General features: G+C 45.5%; 1 protein-coding gene across 3 annotated transcripts; it reads right to left on the minus strand.

Moving 5' to 3' along the window:
• Positions 1 to 2,183: 2,183 nt before the first annotated feature.
• IL20RB (interleukin 20 receptor subunit beta) lies at positions 2,184 to 19,299 on the minus strand. 3 transcript variants are annotated; one of them, XR_002867917.2, is made up of 8 exons: positions 19,083 to 19,299; positions 14,227 to 14,362; positions 13,363 to 13,553; positions 10,460 to 10,584; positions 7,579 to 7,729; positions 6,660 to 6,752; positions 6,203 to 6,569; positions 2,184 to 6,082 (listed from the first exon to the last, which is right to left on the minus strand). XR_002867917.2 is itself a non-coding variant. In XM_023936563.2 (7 exons), exons 1-7 carry the CDS (start codon positions 19,186 to 19,188, stop codon positions 5,957 to 5,959), a joined length of 981 nt encoding a protein of 326 aa, XP_023792331.2. In that variant the 5' UTR covers positions 19,189 to 19,299; the 3' UTR covers positions 2,184 to 5,956. The 3 variants fall into 3 exon arrangements, 1 of the variants encoding a protein (XP_023792331.2); XR_002867918.2 differs by having other exon boundaries at positions 19,033 to 19,299; XM_023936563.2 differs by lacking the exon at positions 6,203 to 6,569 and having other exon boundaries at positions 6,607 to 6,752.
• Positions 19,300 to 19,500: the final 201 nt, after the last annotated feature.

The following is a 19,500-nucleotide window of genomic DNA, read 5'->3' on the forward strand; positions in this document are numbered from 1 at the left end:
GATTATGATTTGCAGTGGGATTTTAGTTCAGAAAAGAGTGATAAGGGAGATCTGTTTGAGCATGCTCTGTATCTGGAGCTTCATGTTTCTGTATCTTCTCTGCAGAAACTGGACCCTGTGCAAAATGCACTTGGGGAAATTGACTTTACCACAGCAGAGTAGAAGAGGCTGCTCATGTGCAGGGATGGCTTTTTGATGGGGCCATGGAGATTTTCAGAAGATGGGTGCACGTTGTGTCACTGGGGGTGTGTTCCAAGAGCCCCTGGGATGTGCCCATGGTCCCATCAGGGCAGTGATGCTGAAGGTGAGGACAAGGCTTGCTTGCCACAGGAAGGCAGGGTGGCCAGGCTGGCTCTGGAAGCTGAATGTAACAGGACACTGCATTTGGCCTACATTGAGAGAGAAGTTACAGAACACGGCAGATTTATACATACAGCCAGCAGGTTTTAAACGTTTCAGCAGCAAACCTCAATTTGAGCAGAAATCTCTCTCCCAGGAGTAGAGCAGGAGACAAAGCAACCAAACTAAAAATCAAGAGATCAATACTAAAAGCAAAACATAGTGGCAAAGATCTCCAGAGCAAAGGCAGGTAATTGCATAACTGTTCCAGGGGGAAGAGAAAAGGTCAGCAGGCAGAAGACAGGCTGGTGCATGGAAAGCTTCTGCCTGCCTGGGGACAGCATTTCACAGTGCATTGGAAGGAAAGTGAATGAGGATGCAAAGGTGACTAAGAAAATGCCAAACTGCCTGAGAAGGGCTGTGTTAAACTGTCCCAAAATGGCACACAGTGTCCTGGGGAGAGGCATCCTCCAAACTGCAGGACTTTTGAGGCAGCACCAAACCCAGCAGAGTGCTGCGAACAATGTCAAATTTCACAATGAAGTTGTAGCAGATGGCAGAAGAGGGAGTCAAGGCTGGGAGTTGGCAGAAACAGGGAAAATGTTAGCCATCAGCCTGTCTGGAGAGCAGCAGGAGGGAGGAGATATATGAGCAACCTGGAGGACGAGCAGGACACTCAGCAGAGTGAAAGCAGAGAGCAGGAGGCATGGTGCAGGGAAAGGCTGGTTTAGAGACCACACAACATATGATAATAAGTACAGAGCTGCAGCTGCCTGGTATCAAAGACCACTCTCACAGGTCCAGGTGAACTCTCTGGCCTCAGCAAAGGGGCAAAATGAGAGAGCAATTCTTCAAAGGGAAAATGTTATGAATCTTCTGGGAACTTAAATGGGAATGAAACTACAGGAGGGAAAAGTTCAGCGGTATCATACTGACTGCTCAGCTTGGGAGCTGTATTTCCAGCTTCACAGCTGGTCATGAATATTTCCTCTTTCCAACTCCTTCCTTGACTGGGTTTTGGATGGGGAAAAGTCCTTTCTATTCTCGGTTTATCCATTCTCTATTCTCTATTTCTATTTCTATTTCTATCCTCCAAGGTCTCAGGTAGGGAACACTCTACCTCCCCACTCCACCTCGGAGGTTGTGTGCATTTTTGAAGAGACCTTCCTTTTCTCACTGTCAGTGCCTAAGTCATTCAGGTTTCACAGCCCCCTGATATTTGTGTGTGTTAATACAACACCTTCAACAGAGACTGCAGGATTTGATACAGATATATACTGTTAAAATAGTTCTGCCAAATGGGAATTGTTTGGCAGGTAGAATGTATTGACTTAAACCTCTGCTCATTCTTTACACAGGCCTCACGCTCTTGGTTCAGATGTCTGATCAAAGAAAGAATAATATAAGTTTTTTTTTTTTTTTTTACAAATCAGATATTGCCCAGGCCCCTCCTCAAGTCAGCCCTCAGCACCATCAGGTGCAGCCACATCAGCAGAGCTCAGGCTGTGTCCTCGTGTCTCTGCTTGATTCCAGCACTGAGGATGTGTAACTGCAGTGGAAGCTGCTGCCACCCCTGGCTGGGGCTGTGGGGTGGGCAGGGTGTCTGTGGTAGGACCACTGTCTGCATGGGGACAGAATGTCCTTGGCTCTTAACAAAGGTCTGAGTTGATCCCAAGCAAATCATGGACATTAAAATCCTCAGACGGGGCCATTTCTGTAATAACAGCTAAATTATAGCCCATGCGCTGCAGGAAACCAAATTAGGGCTCCGTGTGCAGTATTTACTTGGGCAATTTCACTTAACCTTGCCATCTTTTAATTGCGTTTATATCTTGATTTAGTAATTTCTGGGGTTTTTTTTTAGTAGTTCTGTTTATTGAGGAGCACCACAAGAGATATGAAATGAGTAATTTTCTCTTTCTGCAGTTTTGCACTGTAATAGCAACAGAATCATCTGTAGGCAAATTCTTTAAACAATAAATATCTGTCTCTGGTTTGGATGTTTATTATTTTTGTAGCAGTTTATTTGCAGGACAGAGTACCAGCTTCACCCGAAACTGAAGTGATTTGCAGTCAAAGCAGTGCTTTTGGTTACTTCTAGATTTTGTAAGAGACAAAATATAAAGCAGTAATGCAGGAAACAAGTAAAATGGTAATTTATCAAGTTAAAGATCTCCATTTGATTGGAGAGGGAAATGCTGGACTGAATAAAAATTGCAAAAAAACAAGGCACTTCTAATGAAATATACTTCAGAGGAAAAATTATCCTATATTCCAGCCTGTTAGTGTCATGGAACAGATAATTGAATTCCTTGCTTTCTTGTCAATGTAGCAATACGAAACTCTGCTCAAAAGCTCAGGTAATCAACAGTTTTTATGCTGATCTTCATAACTTGTTCTTTAAAAACTGTTCTAATTACCATTCCTTCTGTCCTTACAAAGTCTTCACAAAAAGGTTGGGTTTTTGGACTCACATCCCCCATGTGACAGAGCACAAAACCAAAACTTGCTCAAAAGACGATGCAGGCTTGTGCTTTATTTCCATGCAATGCTTTTTGGGAAAAGTAGAAAAGTTTATTTTGAAGGAAATGAAGCCACTTAGTACCTCAAGAAAGTAAAGGAACAGAGCAAAGCTCATCTGTAGATTCCTCATTGTGGTGACTGCTCCGGGCCTTTTTGCAAGGCGCTATTGTGGTGGTGGGAGCAGAATCAGTTATCAAAGGCAGCATTTGCCACGCCAAAATTAACTTTTGGATAGCAGGAAAGTGAATTATGGAGTCCCTGATGGCAGCTGCCTATGCCAATGCCACCCTGCTCCTGTGTACCTGGTGGGAAGGGGAATTGCTCTTGTTCTCTACCATCATTTTCAGGCTCAACAAAATGCAGCACATTCTTTAAAAGAAGGTTGAAAAGGATTTTCAATCACCACCTCAAATTTGGCTTCAAGCTACCATAAACTGGAATATCCTAATGTAAACTGAGAATAGTCTGCTAAAGGTGGCAGTGGCACTTACACAGTTCCCTCCCATGTCCCCACTGTAAGAATTTTTTCTCGGTGTTTCTTTTGTTTAATGTTGTCTGTGCAGTTTTCTACAACAGTTTAACTGCTTTATTGGCAATGAGGAAGGACATAAAATCTGTTATTGCAAGTGAGGAAGAAACATATGCTCTACGCTTAATGTGCAGCTGGAAAATACACATTAAAATCATTTTTTAAAGCCCTTCACATTCAATGGCCTTTTATTTCCTTTCTTTTCTATATACCCCTAACAATTGCTGGTGTTGCCATAGCTGGTTAGAGGATGGTGCTAATAATGCCAAGATCATGGGTTTGATCCCCGTGTGGGCTGTTCATTTAAAAGTTGGATTTGTTGGGCCTTGTGGGTCCCTTCCAGCTCAGAAGATTCTGATTCTGTGATTCTGAAAATGCAGCAGTGTTGGGGGAAGAGATAGGATGAGTAGCTGAGGCTTCTTGGAGCTACAGCATGGACAAGCCAAAGGATAATTTCCTGCATGGGGACATCCCTGTGGGGTGGTAGAAATCAAGACACTGAACTCATCTGAATCAATGGGGTAAAAATAAGGATAAATGTGAGGCAGGGGAGCTCCCTAAACCAGCCCCACTAGCGAGGCCTCTGAGATGTGGAGCTGCCCATGAAAATTCAAGCACTGGGCAAAGCTGTGCAAGGGGATTGATGGCCAAGAGCCCCTGACCCTGCAAGGAGCTGAAGTTCTGTGCTCCCCAAACACACTGCAGCTCACTGCCACAGTCACTCACTGCTTGCCTCCCCTTGCTGCTCCAGCTTGCTTTAGGGAGGGTGAGACCTGCTGGCCACTTTCATATCAGACCATAAAAATGCCTTTTTCCTCTCTGCTTCCAGGTAATCTCCGGGCCCAGCATCTCATGGGTGCTTTTAACCAGGCATTTCCCAGCTAATTATCAACAAACTGATAATGATCGCTGAGTCTTCAATGCCCAGATGTGCACGGATTCTCTCACCCTGCAATTTGCTCAATATTCAGCAATATCAACCTTACAACTCAACACCAAAGTACTGCACTCCAATAGTGCCCAGAAAGAAGCTAATGAGACAGGAATAAACCGAGCAAGTGGGGTGCTAGAGGAAAATGAGGTGCAGGAGCCAGAGAAGGCATTGCCTGGGCAGAACACAGGTACAGGCTCCTGAGCCACTCCTGCCTTTCCACGGTGCTTTGTTGCCACCTGATGGCCTCACACAAGGTTGCAAGAATGGGACTGGAAAAGGTGAATTCTTCGAGATGTTCTGCGTGTCATTAAAACCACTGAGAGCTTTTGAAAGAAACTTCTCAGAACTATGTCTTTTCATGCCCTGCTGACACAAGTCTCTGCTTAAAGGGTGATAAATGATTTTTTTTCCAATGTGACAGCCATAGTTGCAATATACAGAACACCTGTATTTTATTCATATTTAGAAGGAATTACTCTTGTCTTTTGCAATTTCTCTCCTTAAGAGGACAAAATACCTGGAGGATAATGGCATTGTCAGGCCTGGGATGGTCACTAAATGGTAATGCTGTGATGCTTCATCTGTCCAGCCTGACATTCCTCTGTTTGCCAAGATAAACACTGCATCTGCCCCTCACCCTGGCTCTGCTGACCACAGCAGCACATCTGCCTTGTGTGAAATAATCACTGTTCTGTTTCAGGTATGGTGTTGAGCCACAGGGATGCCCAGGAGGCACCCTGGACAATCCTGACCACTATTCACACATATTTTTTTCTCTTTACCCAATTCTTCTACTGTTTCTGGAGCCTACCTTTCTCTGACTTTTCCCCATCTTTCTCTACTCCAATCCTCTCTCTTTTAAATAATTCACCTGCAATTCTCTTCTCCCTAAAGGCTAAAAATAAATAAATTTTTCCTTCATGTATGCACAGCTTTTGCATTTTGGACCCCCTGACTAGGTGATATTGGAGCTGTACATTGCCAGTGATGCTGTTGCTCTTGCAGAGCTCTGCTCCTCAGGAGGTTCCCAGTGCTCCCTCTAAACACTCCTGAAATCTGGCTGTTTCCCACATCACTCCTTCCAAAGCACTGGTGGAAGCCAGGCATCCCTCATGGTGCTGTCTGTGAGTTTTGGTGGCCCCAGCATTGTGACCTGTCCCATGCACAGTTTGGGATGCTACATCCACTCACTGCCCTTTTCAAAGAACGTGACTTCAGGGTCTGCATCTTTCCCCCTGCTCATTCCAGCTGGCTTTAGCCACATAAGCAGCCCTTACTGAGGTAAAAACACCGAGGCTGAAATGATTTGGGACAAGGGGACTGCTCTCCATGCACTGCTCTGGTGAGCTCTGCTGTGGACCTGATTTTCCGAGTCTGAGAGAGTTTTTCAGCCTGTCAGTGTCTGATCTGAAGAGGGAAAGTCTCTTGGGAAGAGATCAGACACTGATAGGGTGAAAAACTCTCTCAGACTCGGAAAATCAGGTCCACACTCTGCCTTGGGAGCACCAATGTGGCTGAAAAAGGGAGCTTGGGTCACCCTATGCCCACTCCTGGGCAAGGACAGGAACTGGCAGCTGCCACCTTTACTTGCTTCTGGTGCTACAAAGAGGCTGTTTGTGTTCTGGGCTGCTCTAAAGTGCTTTTTGAATCCACAGCTGGAGAACTTCTTCTGAGGGCATCACAACCACCATCAGGTCACATTGCTCAGCCTCTTCACTGCCCTGCAGGATCAGCTGGGTGGGGGGCTCGGATTCTTTCTGGAAAACAAATCAAACACCCTCAGGCTGCTGAGTTAGTCTGCTTGTCCTCTTCCCCACAAAGTGTTCCTCCCTCCTGCCACAGCTGCCCATATACCCACAGCCACAGGAGCTGCTAACCTGCATTCTCACTTGAACTGGACATTGAAACGTATTCCTGAGGAGCTTTTGATTGATTTCTCCTTAGCAAGCTGCTGAGAAGCTCAGAGAGGGTAGCAGGGGACACGGAGCAGCGCTGACAGGGGCACAGCTGTCTGGTTCAGGGAGCAGCTGCTCGGGCAGGGTCAGGCCCTGCCTCCCAAACCATTTCCCCAGAAGCACCAGGAGCATCTTCCCTGTCCAGGGCTCAGGGCCAAAGGCAGTGACAGCTGTGCAGCCAGTTCAGGGCTCAGATCAGTGCAGATCAGCTCCTCACACTGGAATGGCCAAGGCTTCCTGGGAATCTGCTTCTTCTGCCTGCCCCATGCTCCTGTGAGTTCCCAGCATGCTAAAAAACCAATAAAGCACAGTAAAAAAAAAGTTACCAGTGTGTCTGGCAGGACAGCAGCAGGGCAGCAGGCATATTGGAAGACTTTACTTATTTTCCAGGTAAGGAGAGGCAGGGTTAAAGCTGCCACAGCAAAGCCAGCAGAGGAGATGAGGGCAGTAACCAGCCACATGGATGTGTCACCTGGAAATGACAGAAACAGCAAAACTCAGAGACACTGCAGGGACCAAGCACAAGCTTTCAGAGACACTGCAGGGACCAAGCACAAGCTTTCAGAGACACTGCAGGGACCAAGTGTTAGAGTTCAGGAACGGGATGATTATATGAAGGTGCTTTATTGAAGAGCTCTGGGTGTCAGGGGTACACATACCCAAATCTGACCCGATTTGGTTTTGAGTTGAACATATTTTATACTCTATCACTTACATATTAATTATTAAACTTACATTGTTCTATTGTACGCATTGTTTTTACCCAAGCATGGATTTCTTGTGATCCCCTGCAGCCCCCTAACATTGTTCTGCATGTTCTTTAAACAATAATTATATCTAATCATATCTAACAATTGTATCATTTATTATATACTGATTACACAGGTGCAGTTTGACCTGGTCTTTAGCAAGCACAAGGCCTAACATTTCTCAGGGCCTACTTTTCCCAGGGCTTTCCAAACCTAACTTTCTTTCTAAATCCCCAAATTTTCTAAGATTTTAAGACCTTTTACTATCACAAGCACAAGCTTCTCAGAGACACTGCAGGGACCAAGCACAAACTTCTCAGAGACACTGCAGGGCCCAAGCACTCACTGCAGTCAGCCTGAACGCTGTGTGGCTGCTGTTCCACCCACCCTGGGGAGATCTCTCCCCAGCAAACTCCAGTGTGGGGGACTGCTCTCCTGACTCCTCTTTTACCTCTCCCAAACTCAGGAGGTTCGGGCTGGAAACAAGAGGAAGAGCTTTGGGCGTGGAGGAGGAGGAGGAGGAGGAGGAGGAGGAAGGCTGGCTCTTACCCTGTGCCCTCACACACTGTGTGGGGCTGAAGCTGCTGCTCCTGTTGATGGCCTCGACGTGTGTCTGAGCCTTCACGCAGTACTCAGCTCCTGCCTCCATGGTGTCCAGGTGAACCACGGAGCTCACCACCTTCATCACCTTCTGCTGCACCTGCCACAGGCCCAGAGCAGAAAGCATCAGGGCCTGGGGCAAGGAGCTAACACCAAACAGCAGCCCTGCTACCGATGCCTTAAAGAATCTGGGGATGAAACCACGCACGCTGTGGAGATACCATCAGCACAGGAGGCAATATATGGAGGTTGGTCTTTATTGGAGGCCTCCAGGGGCAGATATGGAAGGTGTCCACACAAGCCCACCCCCACAGGCTGATTCACAAGTTTAGTAAACCAGCACAATTGACAAAAAGCACCAGTTAGGAGCACAAGAGGTGAGGCAACTCCCCCCACCCACAAGTTCAGGCCCTTCTAAATCCTCCCCCCTCAGTTGGAACTGAAGTTTGTTGGTGAAAATGTGTCTCTAAGAGCTGGAGTTTGGCCTTGGTTCCCAGGCACAGCCAAGGTAGGGTAGGGGCTTTGGAATAAGTTTTGTCTTTCTGCCTATCAGGGCTGGGAAAAGGACTGAGAAAACTAGCTAGGAATGCAAAAATGGGCTACAGAGCTCCAAAAATGTGTGTAAAGAATACAGAGAGTACAAAAAAGAGAAAATGCAAAAAAGTGATTTGGCATCACCATGATGGTTGTCCAGCAAGAAAAGGAGAGAGAAGCAGGGGATGTCTGAGGCCTGTGTGAGCAGAAGAAAAGAAGGATGAAAGCAGCAGAAAACAAGAAAGCACAGTGGAGTGCAGAATGAGCCCACACGCTTCAGGAAGGGGATGGGAGGAGGAAGGTGTAAGCCAAAGAGTCCTGATGATGGTGCAGGGCCACAACACTAGACCAGAACCTGCTGCCCTGCTAGGAGGGGGATGTCTGAGGTCTCGTCTGAGGTTTTTCTGGGTGTGATGGATGCCAAAATAATCCCCATGCAGTGCTGGGGGTGGAAAAGCTGTGCCAGAGGGCTCAGAGAAGGGATGGACTGGGCTAGGGAGGGCTGAGTGAATCTGGTGTGTGTTTAACACGCTCCAGCAAAGCTTGAACAGCAGGTGAGCAGCAGGACAGGATTTTATTGCCAGAAAGGGGTCTGCATTCATGGCCAGCAAAATGAATTTGTTGTTTCCAGTGTCCCCAGCCATGAGAGGATGGGTAACAGCTCCCCAGCTGCTCCTCCTCCTGTGCTGCAGATGCAAGCCTGTTCTCACAGAGGGCCTGATCAGCCTCCAGCTCCACACACATATGGAAACCTCCAACAAGCCAGGAGGGCTCTCCTGGCAGGGCAAGTCCTTCCCACCATCAAAATAGCCTTCTCCACAGAAACATGATATGGAGGGCCATTCGTTTGAAAAGATTTCAAGGACAAAATTAGGTCTATGACTGTCTGCTCTTGCAAAAACATCAAATGAGACACGTCAAATGTAAAAACAGTCTTAAAAAATAGTAAGAGTACCAGCATAGAACTTGTATTGACCAGCAAAACTAATGGTTGCAACAGTCCAATTGGTAGAAAGTACTCTGAAATTTGGGATTAATGTTGAGGTCATTAAGATCACATACCGAAGAAGATTTAATATTTTATTAATAAAACACAATCAGATACAGACCTATTGATTGGTTTTAAGGTGTCAGCCCATGGACAAGGCTGAGCTCATTTAGCTGGATTTTACAGTGGGCAGTCCTGCTCCTGGTGGCTCCGTATAGACTGAAGACTTTTGTATGAGTAAATTGCTAATTGAGAATTGCAGGAAGTCATGGTGGGGACTCACGTATTAGCAGAGGTGATCAGGAATTGAAATGAAAACTGATATCTGCTAGTGGTACTAAAAAGCCACTTCACAATAGTAAAGATGACAGACAACTGTGAAGAACAGCAGGAGGATCTGGGAATAAAGCAACAAATGCAATTCAACACCGATAAATGTGGAATTGTGCCCATGAGAATTTTTCTCCTACATTTTCACAGCATCCTCCATCAGAAGCAGGAACCTGGGGTTCAGGTTCCATGGGACTGTCAGCTCTGTGGCAGCCACATTAACAATTGCTGGAGAGACAAGGGAATGGGAAGACTTATTTTGTTTTGTAGTGCTGACACAGAGTGTTCATGCACCTTGGACTCTGCAGGTTTCTCCCTGCCCACCTTGGTAAGGACAACCTGAAGAACCCTGTGAGGGCTTCCACAGGGAGCAGCTAAGTAGCCTGGGAGTCCTTGGCCTGGAGAAGGATACAGAATATGAAACTAATAGAGTGGTAGGGAAAATGGATGGGGAATTATTGTTCTCTCTCTCATCCCCAAACCAAGGCTGAGACTGCACAACAGTTAAGATGCAGAATTCCTCATTGCAGGAAGTTGTACAAACTAGAAGTTTACATAGATTGAAGGCCAGAACAGATAAATCAATAGAATAAAAATCCATCAAGGACTACTAATGCTGGAATTTCTGACTCAGAAAACTGAGAAAAATTTGTCAGTACCTCAGTGTGACACCTTAATCATGGTCTGAGTAGACCAGATGATGTTCAGAGGGAGAAGTCAGCTTTAACAAACACCTTTAGCTCCTGATTTCTGGTTCCTAGCTCTAGCTGAGGTATGTGAGGGGATTGCTTTTCCCAGAGATGGAAATGTGGAAAGAACAAACAAGCTTTTCCATGAGGTGAGGTGGCACAAACCCACTCCAGGCAGGTCCTTCAGCCCCACAGCAGGAGCTGGGACTGGCAGACAGGCCCTGGGCAATGTCTGTGTGCATCCCTTGGGCCACTCTGTTATTGCCTAACAGCTGAGGGTAACACTCACCCTGCTCTCCTGGCCCTTCTTCCAGTAGAGCAGCCGGAACTGGAAGGAGGGTCCCATGTCTGCCAGCTCCACCAGCAAATGGTGCCCCTCCGCCACCACCCTCAGCAGGGGTGGGGTCAGGGAAGCTGCCAACACAGAGAGCACCATTATCACCCAGAGACAGCCCTGAAATCCCCCCTTTTGTCCAGACAGGAGAGGAGAAGAGGCTGCCACCACCAGTGGAACACCATTAAATTGCAAGAACAGCCAGCTGCTTCAGTGGGGCAGAGACCTCTCTGCTCTCCCTCCCTGTGAGTCCAAGAGCAGGAGCAGACTTCCAGCAGGAGAAGGACCATGACTGCTATTGCAAATGGGGATTTGGCAACAGCTGAGCTGCACAGAACTTGAAAGGCTTTGAATTTTCTCCAGTGGAGGAGCTGTCTGGCCTGAGGGTACCACGAGAGCAGCTGCAGCAGAAGCAGCTGGGCTACAGAAGCTGGGACACCAGATCAGGTCAGCTCTTGTGCTCCTGGGCACAAGCTCAGCTCTGACACACAGAACAGGAGCTGAGAAACCACTGCTTTTCATGGGAGTTTTGGCAGTTATTCAAACACGAAGCAAAAAACATTATTATGAGCCTCAGGGTAATTCACATGAATCCTGATTTTCTTTTAGTGTCTGCATGGTTTCAGACAGACTTGGGCTGATGATCTGGCGTGACTTCAGGTTTGGCAAATGTATGCAAGTAAATCTTGAGGCGATTTGCTTCCTGCTTGCTTTGATATTCAAAGCTTGGTTTTGTCTGGGATTCTGCTGAGAAGAATATTAGTGAAAAAAAGAGAATCAATCAAGCATAGATGAAATTGCACTGTACATTTATGAACTGGGAAGTTCAAGGTAGTACAGAGATCATGTTTGCACTATTTATCTGTGCCATTATTCACACTTATCTATGCCATTTTTTACCACTCTGCTGCAGCTGAAACCCCCTTCAACTTCTTTGCTTTCAAGAAAGGAAGGAGAGTGATGCATAGTGCCATATAGATGAGATGCTCTTAATGGAATTTGCTCTTACATCCAGTGAATTGCCACTAATACTGAGCAATATGAAAACATAAAATCCAACCATGTACATGATGAGTGTGCCACAAATGGGAGCCCTGGAAATCTACTTTGTACTTTTAAATGAAAAGCTGAAAAAAAGGGTAAAAATCTCCTCAGCACCATGTCTCAAAATTAAAAAGAAACTGTTATCTGTTATAACTGTTATAACTGTTATCATCTGGAGCATTAAAAGCAAATATTGTGCTAATGGATTAAGAAAAGGACATTTCAAGATGCAGCTTCTAAACAAACAGGAGCATTTGTATTTAGCTCTGTGCTGGCACACTGGACACCAACTAACTGAATGTTGAGAAGTGAAGAAGGAAGACTGACTAAATGGTTTGCTTTAGGAAGATCTTTTCACAGTGTTTCCCATGTGTTATCATACATGGAAATGTGTTTAATATGTGCTTCTACCCCTTTGGCTCTGTGCAGTCTGGAGAAGCTGTGGGCTGTGCTGCTGTGAGCCCCTTACAGAACCCATGGGCTGTGTTTGGATCCCTTAGCTCCTCTCAGACTCACTGCCAGCTCTCCTCAGAGCTGTGACAGCAGAGCAGTAAAAATGCATAAGGACAAGGGCTTACAGTGACTTTTCTTTCTCTTTTAAACATCTGTCACATTCCCATTGAATCCCAAAGCAAGCTGTAGCCTCTGAACCATCACAGCCTAGCCGGAAGACTCTTTTGGGGTCCCTAAGACACAGGACCAGTTGTCAAATACTTCACTGAACCGTGAGAAGCTGCTGCTTTTGTTCCTGTCAGTCTCAGGGATGTCCTTCCCCTGTCTCTGCCTGAGAGTGCAGTCTGTGCCTCCACAGCTGCTGGAAAAGGAAAGGATTTTTTTGCCTAAACCATTCTCTAGACCATGTTCCCACACAAAGGGAGACATTCACCAGCTTAGGTGGCACTTCTGATGGTGCTGCTGTGACCAAGGCCTCTGTGTGGGTGAGGACTGCTCCCACATGAGGTAAAGAATAACTTCCAAAGTTGGACGAATTTTTACTATTGGGTCAGTTCTGGTGTAGACAATTTTTTCCCTGGCTAAAGCTGATGGGTGCTGCCCATCCCAGACTGAGAGCTGCCATCTAACAGTGACCTCAGCAGAGCTTTCCCACCATAGCTTTTGTTGCTGAAAGCAGTTGACTAAATGGCAGAGGAAATTATTCCAGAGAAATCCTGGAAGGAGTACACTCATTTTAGGCTGTGACATGATCCTTGGGTTGAGCTGGGCCTCAGGCTTCGCAGGACTTGGAAGGACATGGAGAAAACATCCTGCATTGCTAGGATGAAATGAATGCTGTGGGTTCCAGCTTTCTCTCCTTGTCTGAGGTTACTTCACAGATCTGACACCATGGGAAGAGGGAACCATGGAGTGGGATTTTCAGGACAGTACAGGGCAGACAGAGCATGACAGGGCTGTTTTCTAGAGTAAAAGCTCCCTTAGGATGAGGTTCTGGACCTCTTAGAGGTGCCTACAAGGCTTGGATTAAATGACAGCAAACCTAGTTGGTCAGAAATCTCTAAATTTAGGGGTAAGAATGACCAGCCTGCAAAAGGAAATTCCTGCAGTCATCTTGCTTATCTTTGAAACCCTTGAAATTCAAGCCCAGATGAATTTGGCTCTGCTTTGGGATGGACTCATGTCCAAGAAGATTGTCTCAGAAGTGAAACCCCCCAACCCAGTGTGAGGGGAGCTGAGAAGCAGGGGGTGCTCGGTGCGGGCTCTGTGCCACGCACTGGGCACAAACAGGCACCTCAGGCTACCTCAACACCCAGCTCTGGCATTGAACACCAAAGATGTCGTTTAGGGGCAGGACGCACTCGTGGCGCGGTTGAAGAAGCCCTTCGTGGTGCCCCACTGGGACCTGGTGGCACCAAGCTCTGCCCTGACACGCAGCTTGTAGGCCACGGTGGCTGAGATGTCCTCTGTGATGTTGCACACGGTGGCTGTGGTGAGGGAACACTCCGAGATGGGGATCCAGCTCCCGTTGGCGTATTCCCGCTCGTATTCCCTGCGGAGAAGAGGAAGCAGACAGGCAGCAGCCCGGCAGGAGCTCTGTCTGCCCAGCTAAGGCTGCTTGTGGCTTCTTTCCAGGTGAAACCTGGACTGGGATGCACTGGGGAGGGAGCACCACAGGTGTTTGGAACCTGTGTGGGTGTGGTTTAGGTCTCAGCTGGAGAAAATCAGCCCGAGCCGAGTTTGTGAGCCAAATGCAGCATGAAACTGTGGGAGGTGGGGACAGCCAACGCTGGGTTGATGCATCAAGCCCTGCCCACTCATCCCCAGTTCCAAAGCTGTATTGGAATAAAAGTCAGAGCTCAAGATGTATCAGAAACCTCCTGTGGTGCGTGTCAAATGTTTGAAAGGTTTGCAAGAAATAAAGCTCAGTGTTTTCTCCTTCCTCTTCTAAATAAAATGTTGTAAACCTTCTTAACTTTTGAATCCTTGGGTAGAGGCAGATTTCTTATATGGAATTGATGCACACAGGTTTCTATTAGCCTGAAAACTGTCCCAGAATTGGAACAAAAGGAATTTCCCCCCCACTTCTCATTAACAGTGCTAAAGCATCAAACTTCGCTTAGGATTGTGAACTGAATGTGATCAAGACATCCAAAAATTTAGAACTTAAAATTGAGATAAACAATGCTCAAAAAGCAAAAAGAATGAAAAAACTGAGTAGTTACCCCTGAAACTCAACTGAGTATCTCACAGTTGCTCCCTGGACAATCACAGGACTCCAAGTTAAGAAGTGTTTCATGTTGGTTGAAAGAATGGAGATACTCTGAGGTGCTGGCAACAAAGCATCTCCTCCTAAAATTCCTAGCAAAAGAAAGGAAAAAAAATTGTATTTACTGGAAAAAAAAAAGAAAAAGAAAAGCTTAGAACAGCACAAATTGTTTTGCATCAGAAATACGCATGCTTCATTTCAGTACAGTCACTTCAGTGCTTGAAGTATTTTACAGAGCAGAAGAAAGGACAGAGCAGTGTTCCTTTGCCTTATTTCAGAGTTTTTCATTGTATCACTATACCAGCCTGACCAAGACCTCTGTGTGAGTGAGGACTGCTTCCTCATAAAGTATTGGATAACTTCCAAAGTTGGATGGATTTTTAATATTGGGTCAGTTCTGGTTTAGGACAGACACCTTCTTGCCTGGCTAAAGCTGATGGGTCTGACAGTGACCTCAGCAGAGCTTTCCCCACAGTTTTTGTGGTGGGAGGAAAAGGCCAAGCTCTCCAATTGGATTTAACAAAGCCAAGTAACAGACTTGGCTCTGCTGCACTCCACAAGCTGTTCCAAGAAGGCCGTGGTTCCAAATGTGCTGCTCCTTTCCAGGCTGGATTCGCTGCTGTGGGAGATCCCAGCTCCTTCCACACTGCAGGGTTCTGACAGTGGAAGGGGCTGTATGCTCTGATAATAGAATAAACTGATTCCACGCTCTGTAACTGGAATTATTTCCTCAGAGGTCTCCACAGCATGGCTTGGGATGGTGGTTGATTTTACCCTGGGCTATCTCGATGTAAAATCCTTGGCAATGTTTGGAGCACAGGAGGCAGGATTCCCCACGGACACATCCAGCACTGCACTGTGGGAATTTATCAGACTTCTGCTTCTTTCCAGTCCCAGGAAAATCCCATTCTCTCTGCTCAGCAGGGCATGGCTCCCAAAGAGCCACTGGGAGGGGGGAATGGATGGGCTGGTTTCTATCAACCCACCTGTGAGCACTCTCCCCAAAACAAGGTAAATGTGCTATCACAATGTGCTACTTAAAGATTACTTTTTAATTAAATTTATTTCACTGAACCATGTTGGTCATCCAATAGTCTTTAACTGCCACTAAAAAGGGTGTTTTCTTCTGAGCCATTTTTACAAAGTTAACCAGTAAATTGTCAGTTGTTCTACCCAGGATCAAAACCAGGCTGACAAGTCCATGAGCAATGTTTTTTTAAGCATTAGAACAATATTTGTCTAATTTTCTTTATCATATCTTTATAAAATCACTAATGATGTGAGGAACTATTATGCCAGCTCTCTTTTGATTCTTTGGCACAAATCATACAGGTCTGTTGACACAATGCTCAGCTGCTCTTTGAAATAAAATTCAGGTTTCTCTGGGATGAGAAATTTTCTTCCTTATCCTTTAGAAAACAGAAGGGTCACTCTCTGCCACAGCAGCAGTTCTGGTAGGCTGAGGGTCCATACACTCAGAGCACTGTAGTCAGGGCATTTTTAGTCTTTAAAAAATGAAAAAAAGCAAAGTTTTTAGTGACCTTCCCACTGCAGCAGAATCACAGAACCACAGGATGAACTAGGTTGGAAAAGAAAAGCACAACCACCCATTTGTCTCTTGTGCTCTTCACACTTCTCAACCTTCAGATTTCTTGCTATTTTTCCTTGGTTCCCATATTTTGTTTTGGAATTTACAGACCTGAGTGTGAATTCCACACCAGATTTCATTTCCATCAACAAGCACTGGTTCCCTGCAGGGCTCACAGACACAGCCAAGCTCCAGGTCTGAGCAGGGGTGAACTAGAACTGAAGGTTTTCCTGTTTTTTCAAGTCCTGACTTTAGGACATTTTTGATATAAACTTTTTGGCATTCAATAGTACTAAATCCTATATTATTAAGCTGTCTAGAAACCTATTTTAAAAGCAGAGAGTTCTGAATTGGGCTATCAGTCTTTTAATGGCCCAAGGGTTATTTCCTGTCTGGTGAGACCAATCTTCATTTCCTTGCTATCCTTGGCTTTGTGCACTCTTTTCTTGTCAAAACCAGTGAGTCTTCTACTGGCACAGTGACTGCCACCTCACTTCAGCTGAACCACAAAAGTTCATACAGAAATTAGGATTCTCTCCTTCTTTCAGTAGGAAAAAACTCTGTACTCAATGCTACGTGCCTCTATCAAAGCAGTTCACTGATTTTCTGTTTGGCATTTTATATGCTGAAAGTTGTAGTTTGGAGGAGAGGTTCATGCTTTTCCAGAGTACTTTTGATTTGATAATCTTGTGTCGTAGCCAAGCAAATTATATTTGTGGTTTCTCCCACCCATCTGTTGCAGCAGCCCACAAAACAATTGTAACAAATACAAGTTTAACAGTGGGAGGAAAGACAATTCTAGGTTATATAAACAGCACTGAGTACAAACAGTGAAGTGCTTTGTTTGAATGCTGAAATAATCCATCAGCTCTGCTTTGTTCATTTTGAAAGAATAGGAAACAATAATCATCCAAAGTGCAGGAGACAAATGAACAGAGAGCACAGGCAGGACTCAGAGGGCTGAGAGCCCAGGGCTCCCACATTTCCAGCTGGATTTGGATTCACCAGCAGCCTCACAGAAAAAGCCAAACTACACTCATTCAAGCCAGGGTAGTGACTCTCACCCTAATGTCTCCAGTCATGCCAAAGAGATGGCATTTTCTCTGTAAACAGTGTTTTTGTCTCCTACCCTATCAGCACTATATTCTATTTAATGAGTTACACAGAGAATACATTTCCATTTAGAATGGTGATGACCCTTTTAATTTAGTATTTTTATTCTCTTTTTGTTAGAGAATTACAATTAAGAAAAAACCATGGTCAAGTCTAGTACGTTTGTCTGTCTTACTTTGCAGTTTAAAATACCTTGAATAAACCTTGATAAAGTTCCATTCCTCTGGGATAGATTTTAATATCCTTGTTGCTCTGTGAATATAGAACAATATAATATTTCCCCATTTCTTGCTGTTATTTCATCACTACTATCACCACTACTTACTGCTGAGTGTATGTGAACACTGTAAAAATATTAATACAATTACCTTTTTATTCATAATATTACCTCCTTTCAGGGATTCATCAAGCAGCAACCTCAGACTTGGTGTTGCACAGTGTTGAGGAGTGCTTTACCTGGCATATCCCTTAAAATTTTATATATAAGGCTGAGAAGTCCTTCCTGTTGTGGTAACAAGCATTGGCTTTTTAAGTTCCAGTCATGGTGTTGTTTAATCTTCTTTTGCTTATCTGGAGGGCAACAATGCCACCAGCTTTTTGTATCTTTCAGCATGGTCTGTATTCCATTTCATTTTATTTCCATTTGAGGAAATTTCAGTGGAGGGGAATCTGACAAGGGAATTCTGAATTCTAAACACTGGTAACAAGAAAATAATGTCTAGAACATCCTGGGAAGATAAAGGCATTTCTTTTTTAGCTAAATGTTGAAAATGAAAGCCATACATCTCTAAGTCCTAAAAATAGCAATTTAAACAAAGATAATAAATTATGCTAAAATCTTTTTGTCTAGAACTCCAGCCTGCAGGCTCTGGGGACATCCCTCCCTCATCTGCTGATTACTCAAACTCACAGCAAAAAGCAAGACCCTGCTACATCCCAAATCCTGTCCCCAGCACCCCAAATCAAACCCAGACTGCTGGGCTAGACAGAAACACACTCTTCTGACCTGGTGTCTGCTCTGCACAGCCACAGGGGCAGCTGAGGGCAGAAACATTCAACCAAATAAATGTTCTCTGCTCAGAAAGAAGACTGGGACATGAATTTTTGTATTTCAGGTCGAGGCCAAGAGAATGGCAGTGTAAGTTATCCCACCTTTCCCTCCCACTCCCTGTCACGGTGTGAGATGCTGGCAGTCACTACCCACACAAGCAGCACTCAGGTAGCCAGGCCTTCAGCAAAAACATAGCAAAAACAACCCCACATTTCTTTAAAAAATAGTTCCCCAGCTGTGTCATCTTTTAAAACACAATTGCCATGATCTTCCCTATTGCTCAGAACAAACTTTCCACTTGATGCTGTCACTGGATTCTGTCTGAGCATCTAAGATCTATAAATAGCAAAGCAGCTGTAAAATTATTTTTTCTGAGGCAGAGGAAAAAAAAATTGGAGCACAAGACAACCAGAATGTTGTTGGCACAAGCTAAAATGGCACATTTAGGAAACCTGGACCAGGGAAAACCCAAGCACTCTGGCAAGCCATGTTTGCTTTGTGGAGGACTGCCACTGCAAACACTGAAGTGCAGTCAGGAGATTTGAGACCAAGCTCCTCTGGATGGGTCTGGGGTGTAGCATTTACTTGAAAAAGCAGATTGCCAGTTGCACAGCCTCCTTCCAGGGTAAAGGAGACCCTCAGAGAAGTGATTTGAGCTATTAATTAGCAGTTTATATCCTTCCTCTCAGACCCTGCATCCTCTCCAGAGGCAGAGCATCCCTGTGCTCAGTGATCAGCACTGGAAGAAGAGAGTTCAGCTTCTCACAGAACAGCAAAAGAGCAGAGACAAATACAGCATCACTTCAATTCCTTCCAACTGAAACTTCCCTTTAGAGTTCAGAAATTACCTGAAGAACTGAATATACAGGTTGCCTTTTTCTGATATTTGCTTTTTCTGATATTCATTTTAGAAAAAGAATAAAAATTCAGGATCACCTGACCCCGTTCTCCTCTGGCTTCAGTGCTGCCGAGGCATATTGAACAAAAGAACAAAAGAATTTGTTACTCACAGCCTCTCTGTCTTCTGACTGGAGTCAGTGAAGCTCTTTCAGCCATTTACCTGAGAGATTTGGTGCACTCAGAGCACAGAGGAGGAAGCAGGTGAGCTCTGGTGGCATTTTGCTCAGGTTTTCCCCACGTTCACACCCCTTTGCACATCCCAGCATCTTCCCCTCCCAGCCAGGGAGCCTTTTCTGAGCCAGCCATGGTGGGCAGCCAGTGGAGACTCCAGAGCAGAGTGAAACTCCTCCTGCAAAGAGGCACAGATGTTTTTTGGGAGGGTGCAGCTGCAGGGAGTGCCCGGGTAATCGCTGCCAGCAGCTCTGTGCAGGTCTGTGCAGCTCTCTCTGCTGGATGGGGCAACCCTGCTCCACTCCCCGAGAGATTACACAGTTTAAACAGGCTTGGGAAAGGAGGAAAAAGGATATGTTGGGTTTTTCCATACAGCTCTAAGTGCTCACTCCTCTGCTCAGCCCCAA

The sequence above is a fragment of the Cyanistes caeruleus genome, chromosome 17, assembly GCF_971803275.1.
Source record: "Cyanistes caeruleus chromosome 17, bCyaCae1.hap1.1, whole genome shotgun sequence".
Taxonomy (NCBI): Eukaryota; Metazoa; Chordata; class Aves; order Passeriformes; family Paridae; genus Cyanistes; species Cyanistes caeruleus.